This window comes from Juglans regia, chromosome 4, assembly GCF_001411555.2.
Source record: "Juglans regia cultivar Chandler chromosome 4, Walnut 2.0, whole genome shotgun sequence".
NCBI classification, from domain to species: domain Eukaryota; kingdom Viridiplantae; phylum Streptophyta; class Magnoliopsida; order Fagales; family Juglandaceae; genus Juglans; species Juglans regia.
In genome coordinates this window covers 26397684-26414987 of record NC_049904.1, presented here as the reverse complement: position 1 = coordinate 26414987, position 17304 = coordinate 26397684, and the positions used below count along the sequence as shown (strand labels likewise).

At 35.4% G+C, this 17304-nt stretch overlaps 1 protein-coding gene across 1 annotated transcript; it reads right to left on the bottom strand.

Annotated features, from left to right (window-relative positions):
- Nucleotides 1-10926: 10926 nt before the first annotated feature.
- Nucleotides 10927-14044, bottom strand: LOC108984715. The gene is made up of 4 exons (XM_035689266.1): nucleotides 12379-14044; nucleotides 12033-12228; nucleotides 11834-11921; nucleotides 10927-11724 (listed from the first exon to the last, which is right to left on the bottom strand). Exons 1-4 carry the CDS (start codon nucleotides 14042-14044, stop codon nucleotides 10927-10929), a joined length of 2748 nt encoding a protein of 915 aa, XP_035545159.1.
- Nucleotides 14045-17304: the final 3260 nt, after the last annotated feature.

Here is a 17304-nt window from a genome sequence, read left to right as displayed (position 1 = left end):
AAGAAAAGTGGATATGTTTTTAAATTTTTGCATTTGTGCTGTGCAGCTGGCTCTGATCGATCCACGTCACCTTCCATCTTTAATCATTAACAGTGACATCAGTTTTTAATTTTTAATTTTCATCTTCTCTTTTATATATATATATATATATCACTACAAGAAAAACTGTTTATTTGTGGTCATTTAATTCCAGCGAAATGATTATTTACAGTTAAAATGAGACTGTTTTAGTCACAAATAACATTTTCGCCGTAATTAAATGGTCACAAAAATCTATTTTTCTTGTAGTGTATATATATATATATATGATTAAACGAGACCTAAAAAATTGATTGAATTGATTTTTTTTTCTTAAAAATTAAGGATAAAAAAACAATGCACTAGGTTCTGTCGGTAGGCCTCTCGATTTCCGTAAAAACCATTAATCCTTATTAAAGTTGGCAGACTATTTTAAGTATAATATTCTAAGACTTTTACAGTATATATTATTTATTTAGTATAATTTAATTCAAAACTTATAATTGAATCTTATCGTTTAAGTTATCGAATTAGGAATAGGATAATTCCTTTACACTATTGTCAGGGCCATTCACGCATTCCCTCGTACATGGCAACAGCACATGTCCGTACACCTTTAAGGTGGCAACAATGTTGTAGTGTTGTGAAAAAGTGGTCGCGATATTCACCTACTTTTTAAAGTATTAGAAAGTATTAGAGCATTGAATATGAATATGCAAAGTGATGTTTGAATAATATAATCTTAAAAATTTTTATATTAACTTATGTATATTTAAATATTTAATTAGTTATGAACAATATTTATTTAAATTTAAATAATTATTATTCACTCTATAAAATATATTTTAATCATTATTTTTCTCTCATCCCTCTTTCTCACAATCTTTTCAGTTTCTCATTCTTTCAACAATACAACAAACCTTCACTTGCACATTTATTTTATTACTATAATATATTATATATATTTTTTATTTTATTATATTTTTAATATAATATATAAAAAAAATTATTTTTTTTATTATTACGTTTGTATTATTAATATCAAATGTATGTAGTGGATGCTAATTGTAAAATATATATAAAAAAATTAATTTTACTAAAAAATAATAAGATTTTATTATTATTTTATCTCAGATATGCATAATTATAATTTCATAATATACATTAAATACACAGGTAGACCGAACTATAAATCATTTCAATTTATTTTTTCTTATCTTATTTAATAATTATAATTTTTTATATTTTTATATCAAATATTAAAAAAGTTTAATTTTTTTAAAACTTAAAAAAATTATATTTTAATAATATTTTATTTAATTTTTAATTTTTGATCATATCTTATATATATAAATAAATGAGACCTAAAAAATGAATTGAATTGATTATTTTTTTTCATAAAAATTAAGGATAAAAAAACAATGCACTAATCGGTAGGTTCTATCGGTAGATGTCTCGATTTCCATAAAACCATCCTTAATCATTATTAAAGTTGCCAGACTATTTTCATAATATAGACCTTTATATTATATATTATTTATTTAGTATAATTTAATTTAAAACTTATAAATTGAATCTTATCGTTTAAGTTATCGAATTAGGAATAGTATAATTTCTTTGGTTTCTTAACTCCTCTCAACTCATCATTATAATTTTTTCAAATTTTAATATAAAATATAATAAACAATTCAATTTTTTCAAATCTTAAAATAATAATAATATTAACAAATAATATTTTAACAATATTTTATTATCTCAACTCAACTCAACTCAACTCAACTCACTTTAACATCTAAACACAATCTTAATTTCCTTTTCACTATTGTCAGGGCCATCCACGCATTCCCTCGTACATGGCAAGTTGGCAACAGCATATGTCGGTACTTTAAAGTGGCAACAACGTTGGTGTTGTGAAAAAGTGGCCGCGATATTCACTTTTTCTTAGGCACGGACTTCACTTTTAAAGTCTTTTTAAAGTATTATTTGAACCATGAATTTAGGTGAAATGGGTTGAATTAAAAATTAAATAATATATTATTAGAATATTTTTTTAACATTATTATTATTTTAAGATATATAATAAATTTATTTTTATCGTAGATAATCATTATCAATTTATTTTCTTAAATAATCTGTCATAAATAAATAATTTTTTTATAATAACTATAGAGTTAAAAAAGAAAAAAGAAAAGACTTTCCATAGTTTCAAAAATTATTTTGTCTGTTTCCTTTTCTTTCGGTCAAAGAAAAAAAAAAATCATAATATTTTCCAAAATCTTTGAAAATGGGTGGTGTAGTGTTGCTTTTAGGCGAAGTTTTGTCAAGTAGTACTTATACATGTTGGTTCGGGCATGGGTGGTGCATTTAGGTTTCTCTTAGGTGTTAGATGGATGGACCTAATTAATTTGTCATGAAGTGATTTAAGTTGGTTCTTGGTGGTTTCTAATGCATTGAGTAACATTGAAACTTTATGCTATTAATTACTTTGTGATGAAGTTTTATATATGAAGAAGTTGGTTCGTATATGATCTGGTCTTGTATTTCTCTTGTTCACAAAATTCAAACACATCACGAAGAACAGCTCAAGTCTTTTTCTTTTACAGGAAATACTGACTATAATTAAAGAGATCATGACAAAGAGAAGAGACTCACGAGGATATCTAGACAAAACTCTCTTCACCTTCTTGTAGCAACGATGGTAGTGGCACTGCAGGTCAACCTTCATCACCATTTTTGTAGTAGTAACTTGTTAAAAGTGTTCGAAACTCTAAATAAATCCCATTATATATGTCGAAAACAAAAGTAATTAAAAGCGAAAAATAACTTATATAGATCTGGAAAGCAAATGATTAATCAAATGATCAAATAAAGTTGTGACACAAAAGATGATCCTGGATTAATTATAAAATGGGTACTAATTAAGAGATAGAGATCATCTGGTTAGTACAGTATTTACAAACCGTAATTTTGGGCCCCATGGCTGTTAATTCAGATGTACAGATTGAAGAACACTCCTCTTAGAGCAACTAATTAAAGTGAAAGTGTTGTGAAACAGATCATCATCAGTCGGTCTTACAAAAGGTCTGGCTATCAGACAATGAGAGGTCGATCGACGAGGGCATTATATTAGAAACATTAGGCCAAAAGGCATCTTATAAAGAAGATGCATGGATGGGGTTAGCTGCATCATTTCGTACACCCTGGGAAGAAAATAAAAATAATAAATAAATAAAAAAGATTTCATAGTGCGCTTTGATCGAGAAGTTTCATGCCAACGGGTTGTAAACACGTAAGAAAGTTTCCCACGTTGAATGTCATTCTAATTTGTTACACAAGGGCCAGGATGGTGGCGGCTTAGCTCTTTGATTACTTATTAAGTACTTATCTCATCTCTGGCAAGCCAATCTAACATGAGTTCTTCTACAGTCACCAAAGATTTGTCCAGAAAATTTGTCCCGACTGATGTGGCGTGTGCCACGTAATTTATTTAAGATTAAAAAAAACTGAAAATTGATTTGGAACTAGTTCATGACCCCCCCAAGCCCATATTGCAGATGACCCCAAAAACCCATACAGATGGAATCCCTCTCCCTCTCCCTTCTTTCGACTCTAGCCTCCACTCTGTGCGGTAGCAGCTCTCAATTTCTGGCGTCATCTTGCAGCTCCCCTCCATCTAGCCTCACTTCCCCAGGAATTCGAACGGTAAATAACATTCATTCCCTCTTGTAGTCGCTCTGCAGGTCCACCTTCATCACCATTATTGTAGTAACCTGTCAAGTGTGTTCGAAACTCTAAAATCCCATTATGCCAAAAACAAAAGTAATTAAAAGCGAAAAACAACTACTTATATATATCTGGAAAGCAAATGAAAAGAATAATCAAATGATCAAATAAAGTTGTGACACAAAAAGATGATCCTGGATCATATAATTATAAAATGGGTATTAATTAAGCGATAGAGATCTGCTTGGTACAGTATTTTACAAACCTTTTCCCCCATGGCTGTCAATTCAGATCTCAATCAAAGGCCAAGTACTACGTACAGCTTGAAGAACACTCCTCTTAGATCTGCAACTAATAATTAAAGTGAAAGTAGCGTTGTGGAACAGATCATCATCTTCATATGTCGCACTACAGAAGGGGCAACACACACTACAAGAAACAGCGCCTTTCCCAGCGCCTAAACTCGTTGCTAATAATGCACAAAATCGCTGCAAATAAGTATTTGCAGCGATTGTACTGCGTCGGCTGTCCGTCGCAGTTGTTGCGCCTTTTAAAAAATTCGCCAGCGAAATGAAAAATTCGTCGCGACAAATTTTTATTTGCAGCGATTGTTTCCCCCGCAAATAAATTTAAATTCGCCGCAAATAATGATGATATTTCGCTCTTCTATCGCTGCGAAAAAGTATTTGCAGCAGTTTAGATTGTTGCAAATATCCAAACAATCGCCGTAAATAGTGCATAATTTATGGCAGCGATATTCTTCACGCCGCAAGTCGCGGCCCCAAGCTTATTTGCGGCGACTTGTTTCGCCGCAAGTTGCGGCCCAAGATTATTTGCGGCGACTTGTTTCGCCGCAAAGTGCGGCCCCATGCTTATTTGCGGCGACTTTAAGGCGCCGCAAAAACCTCGTTATATGACTTTGTTTTTGGCGTCCAATTATGTTCGCCGCAAAATGAATATTATGTTTTCGGCAACGAAGTTTTAATCGCCGCAAAAAGGGACACGCTGGTCTGATTGCTTTGGCGTCCTTGTTTTTTCGCCGCAAAAACATTTGAAAATGTCAATAGCGGCGAATTTGAAATCGCCGAAAATAGTTTTTTGATCCTAAATTATGCAGTATACGTACAGAATGCAAAATTTGTAGTGGGTACCTAATTCCCTGCTCCAACTGATTCACAACATTACCAAATAGTACTTTAATCCAAGTCTTGTATGCATAAAATGTTGTACATTAATATAAATTCAAATTCTCATCCAATACATCAGCAATACATCATACCCTTTAAGGTTACTATAAACTGGCATATGGTGCATTAATGGAAGGCAATAAAGTCTTACAAATGGGAGCAGCTAATGCATGTCTCTTACAACTTTAAAGTACAGATCAAACATCCACAATCCAAGTGATACAAGTATAAACAAATATAAAAAATATGCTTGCTTGGGTGGTGTTCATCCGCAACTTTGAGATATCGATCGTTGATGATTTGCGATGACTTGTATATTGAGGGGCAAAGATCGATGAAAATGCAAAGAATAGGGTTATCGCCGCAAATTTTTACACTGCCTTCTACATTCGCTGCACAAAAGAAATATCCATAAAATGAAAATCTGCTATTAATATAAAAACAAATGGTGTACATGAACAAATAATGGGGCAATTAATAGGAAATCTGCAGTGGAGTACACTGCCTTCTACTTCATATAGTTCTATATAAATACATAAAACTCACGATTTCTTGGTAGAAATTATGTAAAACCTATTAATACAATTGAAAACCAAAAGAGGAAAAGAAATCATGTACATGAACCATGATTTCTTTTCTACCTAGCTAGCTACCTAATAGTGGATTTTATTGTTAATCTAATTAACAAAGGTATTAAAATGGAAGTATATATATGTATTCAAGATCCACATGATCTGTATTAGATCATGTGGTACATTATATTTGCATATACCACATGCATAAAAAATAAACTGGTATCAAATGTATATATGGCTAGCTCATGTTGACTTTGGAACTTCAAAGTATTAGCTCTAGCAGCTAGATATATAGATATTTCAGCTAAACACGACATTCGTTCTCTACTGATCACAAGCTGCATGTTTTTTTGTTTTTTTTTTCAGTTTCTTTCTTTGTTTTGAATCTTTGTGAACCTAATCTCTCACTGCTGTTCTGGAAATTCTTGCACTTGTTCTGATTCATTTCGAAAAATAATTTCTTTCTATTTTCGAAGTTTTCCTTCGCCTAACTTTCCACCTTCCCAATCATAGAATTATCAAAACATATTTATAGCGTTTTCCATATTTATGATCAGTAGCTCAAAACATATGCATGTTTGTAATTTGTTGTTATATATATATATATATATATATATATATGGTGGTTTGCTGAAGCTAATTAAGAGGCTAGCTAGCTAGGGATGAGTGATCAATAATATTGAGCATCAAGCCCAAGATAATGTTGGCTTTTATATAGTCATTAGTCGCCCCCGGCCCTCAATCATCAGTAAGTAAATTTATGCGAAGCCCTAGATGCATGCAGGCCTAGATTTGAGTGAAATTATAAGTACCAGCTAATTAATCCTGCTCTTTATCATGTTTCAACGGCACTAGTACTACTGACTGCAAAAAAAGCTAGAACTCAAAACAAATTTGAGTTTAGATATTGAATATGCATGCTGATCTTGTTGTTGCAGTTTCATGATCATCAATGTGTCTGCATGTGGCAGTTTCTTTTAGAATTACAGACACTTGTTATTTGGGAGAGACTCTAGCTACCTCAATGGGATCGATTAAGAGCCATTGCATTAATCAATGAATGTGAATGGCAAGTTATGATTTGATACTAAATTGCTTAGAACTTGTACCTCCAATCTATGATAATTAACTAGAATCCAGATCTACAAGCTACTTTTCTGTCAGTACGATCAGACGATTAAAGAAAGACATCTCATCCATTTAATTCCATTAATTAACTGGCCTCTAATGTTTCATTCCACAATTTCTTTTCTTCTAACAATGAAGGTGGATCAACTATCAAGCTGCTGAGAGTAATAAAAACTATCAAGCTCTACTCTAAAACAACTCAACATAACTAAATTGTACAAGAAACCAGACTACACTTAGTGTTTTTTTACCTGTCCAGAAGCCTCGTATGATCTGAAGTTACTTCATGCTTTTGAAGCCATTTCTCCATCACTTCTACGAACATCCTATTAAACATAAAGAAAGTTAAGTTCGACACCCACCACACTTATACATCCATCATAAAGTTCCCAACTCTTGAAAACTATAACATAATTTTGTACACAAAGTTTGCAATCAAATGGACATATCAATACTCATCCCAGAGAAGGTTAAAATAGAAAAGGTACAGGTGTCCAAAGGATGTCTCATAATTCTACGAACTTAAACTTAAAAACACAAATATTACACTTGTTATCAAGCTAACACAAATTGGCACCACCTTGCCTTTAAATGTGCAGCCAAAATCTGCACATGGAGCCCAAAAACTGAAACAAATGTTTTGAGTTTCCTAGGACTCAAAATAGATGTTTCATAGGGAAGACAAACTGCTAATCAAATGTTAAAGAATCAATAATCATAAAAGTTTAAACTTTTATGAACTCAGCCCCTCAAGGTCTATCAAGTTAAGACACTAACCGAACATCAAAATGATTCATTTTCCATAATTGCATAATCCAGTTTGCAAAACCAAACTATGGTCAATGTACATAATGTTTAGAAAGAAACGCATTCAAAAAGTAGAAACCATAGTAGAAGTAAATCGCATAGGGGAATGAAGACATCACCTGCTTGTAGCCCTTCCGTGAATTTGGGCAAGATGCTTTTGTCCAGTCAAGCATCAGACAAAATACTTATCCACTTACCATCAGTACATAACATATAAGTTGAAGAGGATTACAAAATTCTAGGACACGTCTTAGGCTCTGGCGTAGGCCGACCCCTCCCATTCACATCCATGTACATACAATATGGTATGAATTATCCTGTACAACAAGCAACCAAATGTTGTTCAGCATTCGTATACACCCAATCGATATGTATAGTGAAGGCGGTGGCAAGTTATTTACTTACATGTTTGACTCATGTTCAATGAGGCCTAACATCATCTGATAATTTGCACTTGATATTATCATACCTATCTAATGTGCCAAAACATGTGCTTTCCCAACCCAGCTTGCTCCCACAAAATATATATATATATATATATATATATAACCTCCCATTGGATAGATATTCTATATATATAATGCTTGTCAATCCACCATCAATGTCCAAAAATGCACCACAAAATACCACAAAAAACCTTCCCATATTTTCCCACAAAATATCTCCTCAATGAGTCTCCCGAAGAGACTCACTGAGGGACGGGTTCGCAGCTAAGATGGCCCTCAACATACGATCGGTTTCATTTTGTTTCTCCATCATAACCTCCATGTTTGCCTTCATTGACTCCATCTCACTCTTGGATGCTTCAGCCTCTTTTTTATGTTTTTCAATCAAAGCAATATACTCTTTCTCTCGTGCTAATGACCGCTGTCTTGTAGACTCGGGGATCACCATCTCTCCCAAGCCTCTTGCATATCCCGGTCGATGCCCAAGCACCTCTCTAAAGACACCCGCAGCTGCTTCGTCAGTTCGTTTAGCTGGTTCTAGATTATCCAGCTTTCCTACCATATCCTTCTGCAATTGGACATAATGAACCGATTATGGACTTTTATGTCCTAATAATGCATTTTTAAGATAGTAGTCAAATAAATTGAACCATCATTGCATTTAACATACAAAATATCAAGGTAGAATATACTCACATAAATGTCTTCGGTGGCAGGTGTAACAAATTTTTCTTTCTTCTTGGACCAGTGGGTTTCCTTGTAGAAGTCCACCAAATTTGCATTTTCAGCACGCTACATGTGTGTGGTAAGTGTGCATGTAACATATTCAATCAATACTATATTACATATGGCATGTATAGCTTAATCACTAATAACATGACTAACCAAACAAATGCTAAACAAAATGCAAATGCAATCATATATCAGAGAAAGCATGGGGATATATATATATATATATTTCGCGAAAATCTACGTCCTATATTAAACATTATGTTAGTGTGTGGTTGCCATGATTGGCATGATATGAGCTTTCAAATTTTATACCTTTTGTTCTAGCATCCTCACAAAGGATTTCCGACCAGTTGTATGGTTAATTTTCAGCATCCTTCTATTGTCCCGATTTTGACTTGCTATTTTCTGTCATGAAAAACCATCATTTTAATCAAATGTAAATAGAGTAATAAATATCTCATCCAACGCGAGGGTTTGGATTGAACATGCAGAATGCATACCTGGAAGGCCTCACTACCCCATCGTTCACATAGCTTAAACCATACTAGGGGGGTGACCAAACTAGTCCCAGTCGCCAATGCCTCGTCATGGCTGCCATATGACATATATATCTGATGCAGTTGGTGGTGGAAGGCATTAAAGCGCTTACGAAGCTGTTTAGTCACAGACAATTGATGGTTCTCTAAGTCCCAATCCAATTCAAAATCACCCTACATAGCCCATTAAAATTTAGGGTGATATGGCGTTAATTAGATATGGTATAAATCTTTAATGATCAACATCAAAGTGTATAAAAGTCTTACCCGAACACGATCGATCAATTCATCTTTATGCTCTTGGGGTACATCACTCCATCTTGGGTAACTCATGTTGCAGTGATGTTTAATGATCCAGCTTAAACGTGTTGTAAACATGTTCGCATTCTCGCAACATGGTGCTGTTTCTCCACAATTTATCTTCAACAGCACTTTCCCATGCTTACGTAGTTTCTCAAATTCAGTACACTTCGCTGGCCCGCGACCACGTCTTGTCTGTGCCTGCTGATCTCCAGGCACAGACGAGACATCCTCACCTGTATAACATGAAAACAATAAGGGTGAGTTAGGGGTCTCATTTGTTTAAAGCAAGTGTAGATGACAATGATATAGTATCCTTAAATCACCTTGTGCATCATTGTCAACTAGACCGATCTGAATATGTTGAACAGAATCCGGTTCTCCCCTCGGGGAGGGTTCTCTGTTTGCCTCGGTCTCTAGGCATGGGTTCGCACAAGGAGTCTCCAATGGATGGCTTGGAGGTTGCGTTTCATCATCTGAACTAGCATCTCCAATGCGGACTCCACGTGGCCTACGTGCACTACATCTATACGGCACATATTTCCGGGGACGGGCTCCTCGTACACTAGGCAAGGATCTACAAGGACCGTTTATGCTCCTCGTTAACTCCATGGGTTGAGATGAGATTAATATGGATTTTCCCTTGAACACTCAAACCAAATGTCTCCTATTTACGTCCACCTGAGATTAAACAATAGCAAACGTTAATTACATGAAATTATTTAGAGGAAACATAACCACGACAACCATATATATGAATACTAACTCAAGAGAAGATAGGTACAGAAATGCAATATGTATATAATACTGTCGAAGGATCACTATCACATGAGAAGGATTCAAGGCAAATGCTGATAATGGAATAATAAACATTTACTAACGTATAAAAAAACCATTTATATATATTAGAACATTAAAAAATGCAATACTGCTTAACTTGGGTACTCTCATTGCACCTTTAATTCTTTATAATCAGAAAATTCAATGTAAATAATATTATATTTGATACACAACGCTTTAACAAATGCAGTAATTAAAAACAGAAAATGGTACGAACTCTGTCCAGTGAAAGGTCATAAACAACAGCAGAACATTCTTTACCTCTTCAGTAATAGACAGACAGATGAGATGCATCCAATTGTATTTGCAATAGAACTTCAGAGAGTTCATTCTAATATCCAATTAGATATTAGGCTTTTTTTATCAGTAAAACCCAAACTATACACATATCACAATCGGCAAGTGCATTATAACTTGAAAAGGTCACCAATCAACCATGAGAAACTATATCTCACAACTGAGGTGCAGAACATTTCAATAATCAATTGACAAGGAAAATACTATTCCTTGTTACAATTAGATATTTTGAACTTTTCTAATTTATTTTTTTACTTAATAATTCACCAATCAACCATGAAGGTCGACTCTTTTTGATGATGCGGTGTTCACCTGGTTTCCAATGGTTGGCAGATGCCTATTCTGACTCCGATTCTTCATCGGTGGATAGGTCCTCTTCATCCGAATATTCCCAATCACCATAACCATCTCCGGAACAAGATGGAACCATTCCATCATCAATAAAGTCTGTTGAATTGATGCATTCACCACCAACCGCCATATGGCCTCGTGCATCAATGTGGATAGGTTCTATATCAGTCCTACTAAGTGGAGTTGATACTGGATATGCATCACAATGTAAAAGTGGATAATCAAATGATGGCTCATTTTCTTGATATACATCATCCTCACTTGATTCATCATCAATATCGTCTGGAACCCTTGGCACTGCTGGAATGTCATACACATTCCTATTATTATACTTCTGCACAACATACCAGTTTCCCTTCGACCTTATATCTCTAATGTAAAAACACTGGGAAGCCTGGCATGCCAACACAAATGGTTCGTTCTTGTACCAAGTTCTGTCCATGTTGACACTAGTTATATGATCGTCTACTCGTACCCCACGCTTCTTATCACCAACATCAAACCAATCACAACTGAACAAGTACACTCGACGACCTCCCATGTAGTGTAACTCCACAACATCATTAATAACACCATAAAAGTCTAAGTTATTAGTATCTTCGTCACCAGTTACCAACACCCCTGAATTTTGTGATCGTCGGCGAAGTTCAAGCTGCTTCGTATGGAACCGTTTACCATTTATAATGCAGGCAGCATATGATGCAACCCAAGGGTCTGGACCACAAGCTAACGCATACAAATCAGCAGACACTCGTGGTGGGTTTCCCGTACGTTGGTCTTGAACCTACACATATCGATCGGGCTAAGTTTTGAACTTATACTTTGAAATACATACTCAAAAGCAAGGTCGGGTTAATGTTAAGTAGATAGAATATACGCCATTGCTAACTTACACGTTGCTTGAACCAACTTGGAAACTCATTTTGATGCGTGCGATCAACAGAATTTGGGTTTGACTCCCTACATTTGTCATAGTGCTCCCTGCATTTGGAGAACACAATCGGCCAATCAATATTAACCCAAATTACGTAAAGTCTACAAGATAGTAGTAGGTCATTGCGGAAAAGCACAAAGGAAGTCATGATTGCTTACTCGAGATAAGGTCCAATCTCGATACAGTTGTTCAGCACATACCATATGGCCGAGGTGCGGAGTTTATCTTGTAATTGCACATTACGAGCTATACCCAATGGACGAAGTCTTTGGTTGAAAACTTTGAAACCATCTATCGTACCATCTTCTCCACCATCAATGTTGCGGTCCGCTCGATTAAACTTCGTCTCAACATCTTGGAGATACATGGAGCAAAATGTCAAACACTCGATGTGAATGTAGGCTTCCGCTATTGAACCTTCTGGACGAGCTTTATTCTTAACATACCGCTTGAATTTCCCGAGATACCTTTCGAACGGATACATCCACCGATATTGAACTGGACCTCCGAGTATGGCCTCACCCGGTAAATGGACAGCTAGGTGGACCATAATATCGAAAAAAGAAGGAGGAAATATCATCTCTAATTTGCATAGAATGGTGACGATATCAAGTTGAAGCTGGGATAAGCGATTCACATCTAGAGTTCGGGCGCACAACTCTTTGAAGAAACTGCTAAGTTCAGTCAACGCCAATGCAATATCACTCCTTAAGAACCCCCCACCAGCAATAGGAAGCAGTCGTTGCAAGAAAACATGATGGTCATGGCTTTTGAGGCCAGTGATTTTGCAATCACGTACAGATACACAATGCGTGACATTGGAGGCAAACCCATCTGGAAATTTAACCCCAGCAAGCCACTCACATAATTTATGCCTTTCATCTCCATGTAATGTGTACAATGCACGTGGCATTGTAACACGTCCACCTTCAGACTTAAGATGCAATTCTTTTCTGAAGCCCAAGTTCTCCAGATCACGCCGAGAGTTTATATTATTTTTTGTTTTGCCAGGCATGTCCATTAAAGTGCCCAATATGCTATCGGAAATGTTCTTCTCAATATGCATAACATCTAGATTATGTCGAAGCCGCAACATTGACCAATAAGGTAGTTTGAAGAATATGCTTTTCTTTGTCCAGTTCAACTGTTCTGCAGTGCGTTTTCTCTTCCTACAAGATTTTCCAAATTGGACATCTCCAAGCATTTGTAGTTGAGTTAAGAGACCATGTCCGTCAACCCAATTTGGTGGCATGCGATGATCTTCTTTACCGTTGAACAACCCTTTTCTTGTCCGCCACACGTGACCTGCCGGTAATAGACGTCGATGTCCCATATAACACTGTTTTCTGCCATACTTCAACCAATTAGAATCTGTGCTTGCATTGCAAGAAGGACATGCCAATTTCCCTTTTGTTGACCACCCAGAAAGATTTCCATAAGCAGGGAAGTCATTAATTGTCCACAATAATGCAGCATGCAACATGAACATTTCCTTTGTGGAAGCATCATATGTAGGTACCCCATGTTCCCAGAGTTCAAGCAACTCATCAATTAACGGTTGCAAATACACATCAATGTCATTCCCTAGTGATTTTGGGCCAGGGATAATGAGCGATGTCATGAAGAACTGGTCTTTCATGCATAACCACGGCGGCAAGTTATACGGGACAAGAATCACTGGCCAAATGCTATACGGTTTTGCTAGGTTGTTGAAGGGATTGAAGCCGTCGCTTGCTAGACCGAGCCTAACATTGCGAGCATCCCTAGCAAACCAACAATGGGCTTGATCAAATGTCTGCCAGGACTGAGAGTCAGCAGGATGTCTCATACTACCCTCATCGGGTACCCGCTGCTCTTTATGCCATCTCATATCACATGCTATCTTGTCTGTCACAAAGAGACGCTGCAATCTTGGCTTCAAAGGAAAATGCCGAAGCACTTTTTGTGGGATCACTCGTGACCCATGTGTATTTGGCATCCAACGCGAAGCCTTACATATAGGGCACTCATTAAGATTAGCATATTCCTTCCAAAATAAAATGCAGTCGTTGGGGCATGCGTGTATTTTGTGGTACTTGAAATCCAACCCTCGCTCCAATGACCTTGCCTCCTCATATGAACTAGGCAATTTAGCATCAGGAAAGGCAGACCGCAGAAGGCTTATGAGCATATCGAAAGACTTGATTGACCACCCACCGAGCGTTTTAATATGTAACAACTTCACAATGAATGAGAGTTTTGAGAATTTAGTGCAGCCGTCGAATAGAGGACGTCGAGCATCCTCTAGTAGTTGGTCAAAAGTTGAGCTTGGGGAGGGATGTGGCATTGATGGCTGAGTTGGCGTTGTAGTGTTGTCTTCAGGAGCATCTCCGAATGTGCCTGCCCGGATGTCATCTAACATACGGTCGATGTCATCAATGTAGTTGTCTTCAACTCCAACCCCGGGAGCGGTGTCATCGTCAATGATGGGGAGTGTGTCCTCCTCCCCATGAAATATCCACTGTGTGTAATTTGGATTGATCCCTTTTATGAACAAGTGAGACTCCACCTCAAATATAGGCAAGAAGAGGTTATTAGAACATATACGGCAGGGACACCGAATGCGATCACTCCCCTCACAATGGTTTCGTGCCATTGTGAGGAAATTTTTAACCCCTTCAGCATATGCAGGTGATACAAGTCTATCACCCAAATTCATCCAGCTTTTGTCCATCTAAAAATAAGTCAAGACTCGTCAAATTCTTTATTCGTCTCGGTGAACGATGATATGGAAAAGGTTATTACGATGTTCTATATACATATGGAATAAGAAAGTGTAAAGAGAGATTTATGAGGTGAGAAAAAATCACCTCACAAAGGATTTAGCACGAGGAAGTGATCATGCATGTGGATTTCAAACTTAATATCAATACATATTAATAATAATTTATGATATGCCACAAATAACAAAATCATGTAATTTGTTTAACAGTCTTGTAACCTAACATGATCATGATGAAGTAGTAGAAACTTATCAAACTCAGCATGACATATAAGTTGATAGATACATATATATAACCTCCAAGATTAATATGCAGGACCTAAAACTGAAAGGCAATCGAACTCAGTTAGTGTGTGTTAGTTACAAGTTGTTACGATGTAAATGCAAAAAAATTAGGAGATTAAGTGAAAAAAACATGACCAGTATGATCCCATGCCAAACCACCCAATTCGTCCCCCTTCCCAAGGCATTTAATTGTCAACCCCATGGAAGACAGTTATAAGCGTTGATAAAAAAAAAAAGAAGGCACCCAAGCGCTGAGAAAAATTCGCGTACTTAAAAGGCAAGGTCATCAATTATCAGTAACAGGTGATATGTACTTCAAGTTCTGGGAGTTCAAAAGATCCAAACAAGTATACAATAAAGGAAAAAACTGCTATAAACTTGATAATTGATGACCTTTGGAGAATATCACGATGAAAAAAAGGGACTTGTAACCCTTTAAAATCGAAACCAACTAGTGAATTACAATAACCTATGATTTTTTTTAATTCAATTCTTTTTATAAAAAAAAAGTATAAACAAAAGAGTTAAAGCACCCAAAAAAAACTTATAGAGAAAGGACAAAAGCAAACGAGAGGAAGGAAGAAAAGCATTACACTTGTTAGATATTAAGGCATGATGGCATTTTTGGGGAGTACTTTTTTATTTAGGCCGTGATTGGTTGTAAAAAAATGTTTGAAAATATATTAGAATTTTGAAATTTTGTTTGAGATTAGACGTTGGAAAATTCAAAATAAAAATCATTTTGAATAAAAATCATTTTTAAAATAAGTATTGCATTGTTAAGAAAAGGGGATCAATTGAAGAATTCAAATTGATAAGTGCAAAGACACTAGTTATATTTTTCCTGTTTTTTTAACCATTTTTTTCCTATTTTTAAATATTTTAAAAAAATAGGAAATAGTGCTACAAGTACAGATCATTTTGGGTTGGATGCAGTTTTAGGATATCAAGTTTGAGCTGAACAAAAGGAACAGTTTTCCTAGATTGCCTACTTACCTTGCATGTATAATAAACATTTGATTTAGGGTTCATCTGCACTAACAAGCAGCTACCAACCAAACAAATATCAATCAAACCGACCATAAATTTCTGTTAGTGCTTCATGCTTTTGATGATGATCAATTTGTTTGCATCATAAGTATTTCATTTGCATATTTCTATATATTAATAGTGCAATAAGAATGTTGGTGATTAAAAAGGTTCTTTGCAGGAGATATATAAACATATTATACCTAACTAATTTCTTGAACACATAATGTTGGCTGATCAGTAATTCATACAGACAGCTAGAGTAATAAATGTTGTATGAACCATGTAAATAAATATATGTATTTATTTATCTCAGTCTTATAAAAGTGTTAAAGTTCGTACGGCACATTTAGGACTGCTAATCAAAATATTACATGAAATCAAACTCCCATATATGATTAAAGATCGATGAAAATGAAAATGAAAATGAAAAACTCCCAAATGACAAGAATTATGTCACATTTATCTCATTATAAGGGAGTAAATAATATCATTTTCCAGTATATTTGTGTGGCTGTTTTTTTACTTTTCTAATATAGTTAGTGGAGGGATCTTGACTTTATTTTTACAATACACTAATGGACCATTAATCTAATTTCAAATTGAAATTCTCTTTCCTATCTTTTTTCGCCTCCTATATATATATATATATATACATATAAAACCATATATATAGATATTTAAATACCTTCCCACATTTATGCTGACTTATGTGATTCTCTTTTCTCATATCTTTTCTATCTTTTTTTCTCCTCTTCTATATATATACCTATATATATACATATACCTACCCACATTTATGCTCTAGACTTGTGCACTAGAATTGGCAGGCAAAACCACCCTGTTTTGACAGGTTGTAGAAGGTCCCATTGGATAGACGTCAGCATAGAAGCATGCAGTGCTTTGCAAGTACCCAAGAACCTTCTTTGTAGATTTCCATAAAATGTAGTAATAGCAAGAAGTTTAATGAGAGTGAAAAATTCATCCAAATTGATCATATATAGGAAATTCCTTTGCAATGTTATCTACAAAGTCATTGGCTTTCATATATCAGACAAGTACTATTTAAATGTTGCATACACTTGTTATGGTCGAATGGCACTATCCTTGATCTTTTGGGACCATAGGATTCAAGGTTGGACGTTCAAAACCCCCAAACCACTAGGCTTGTTGACCCTTAAAATACATACTAGAAAAACAAAAGCCACCATTTAAATGCTACCATGCATCCATCAACTTCAAGCTTATCCATATCAAGATTCACACAAGCCTATTTAGAAATTGCCTCAACCATTGAAGCCGAACCTGTATGGTTAAAGAAGTGATTTATAGTTGGTTGCACCTTCTCAGGATTT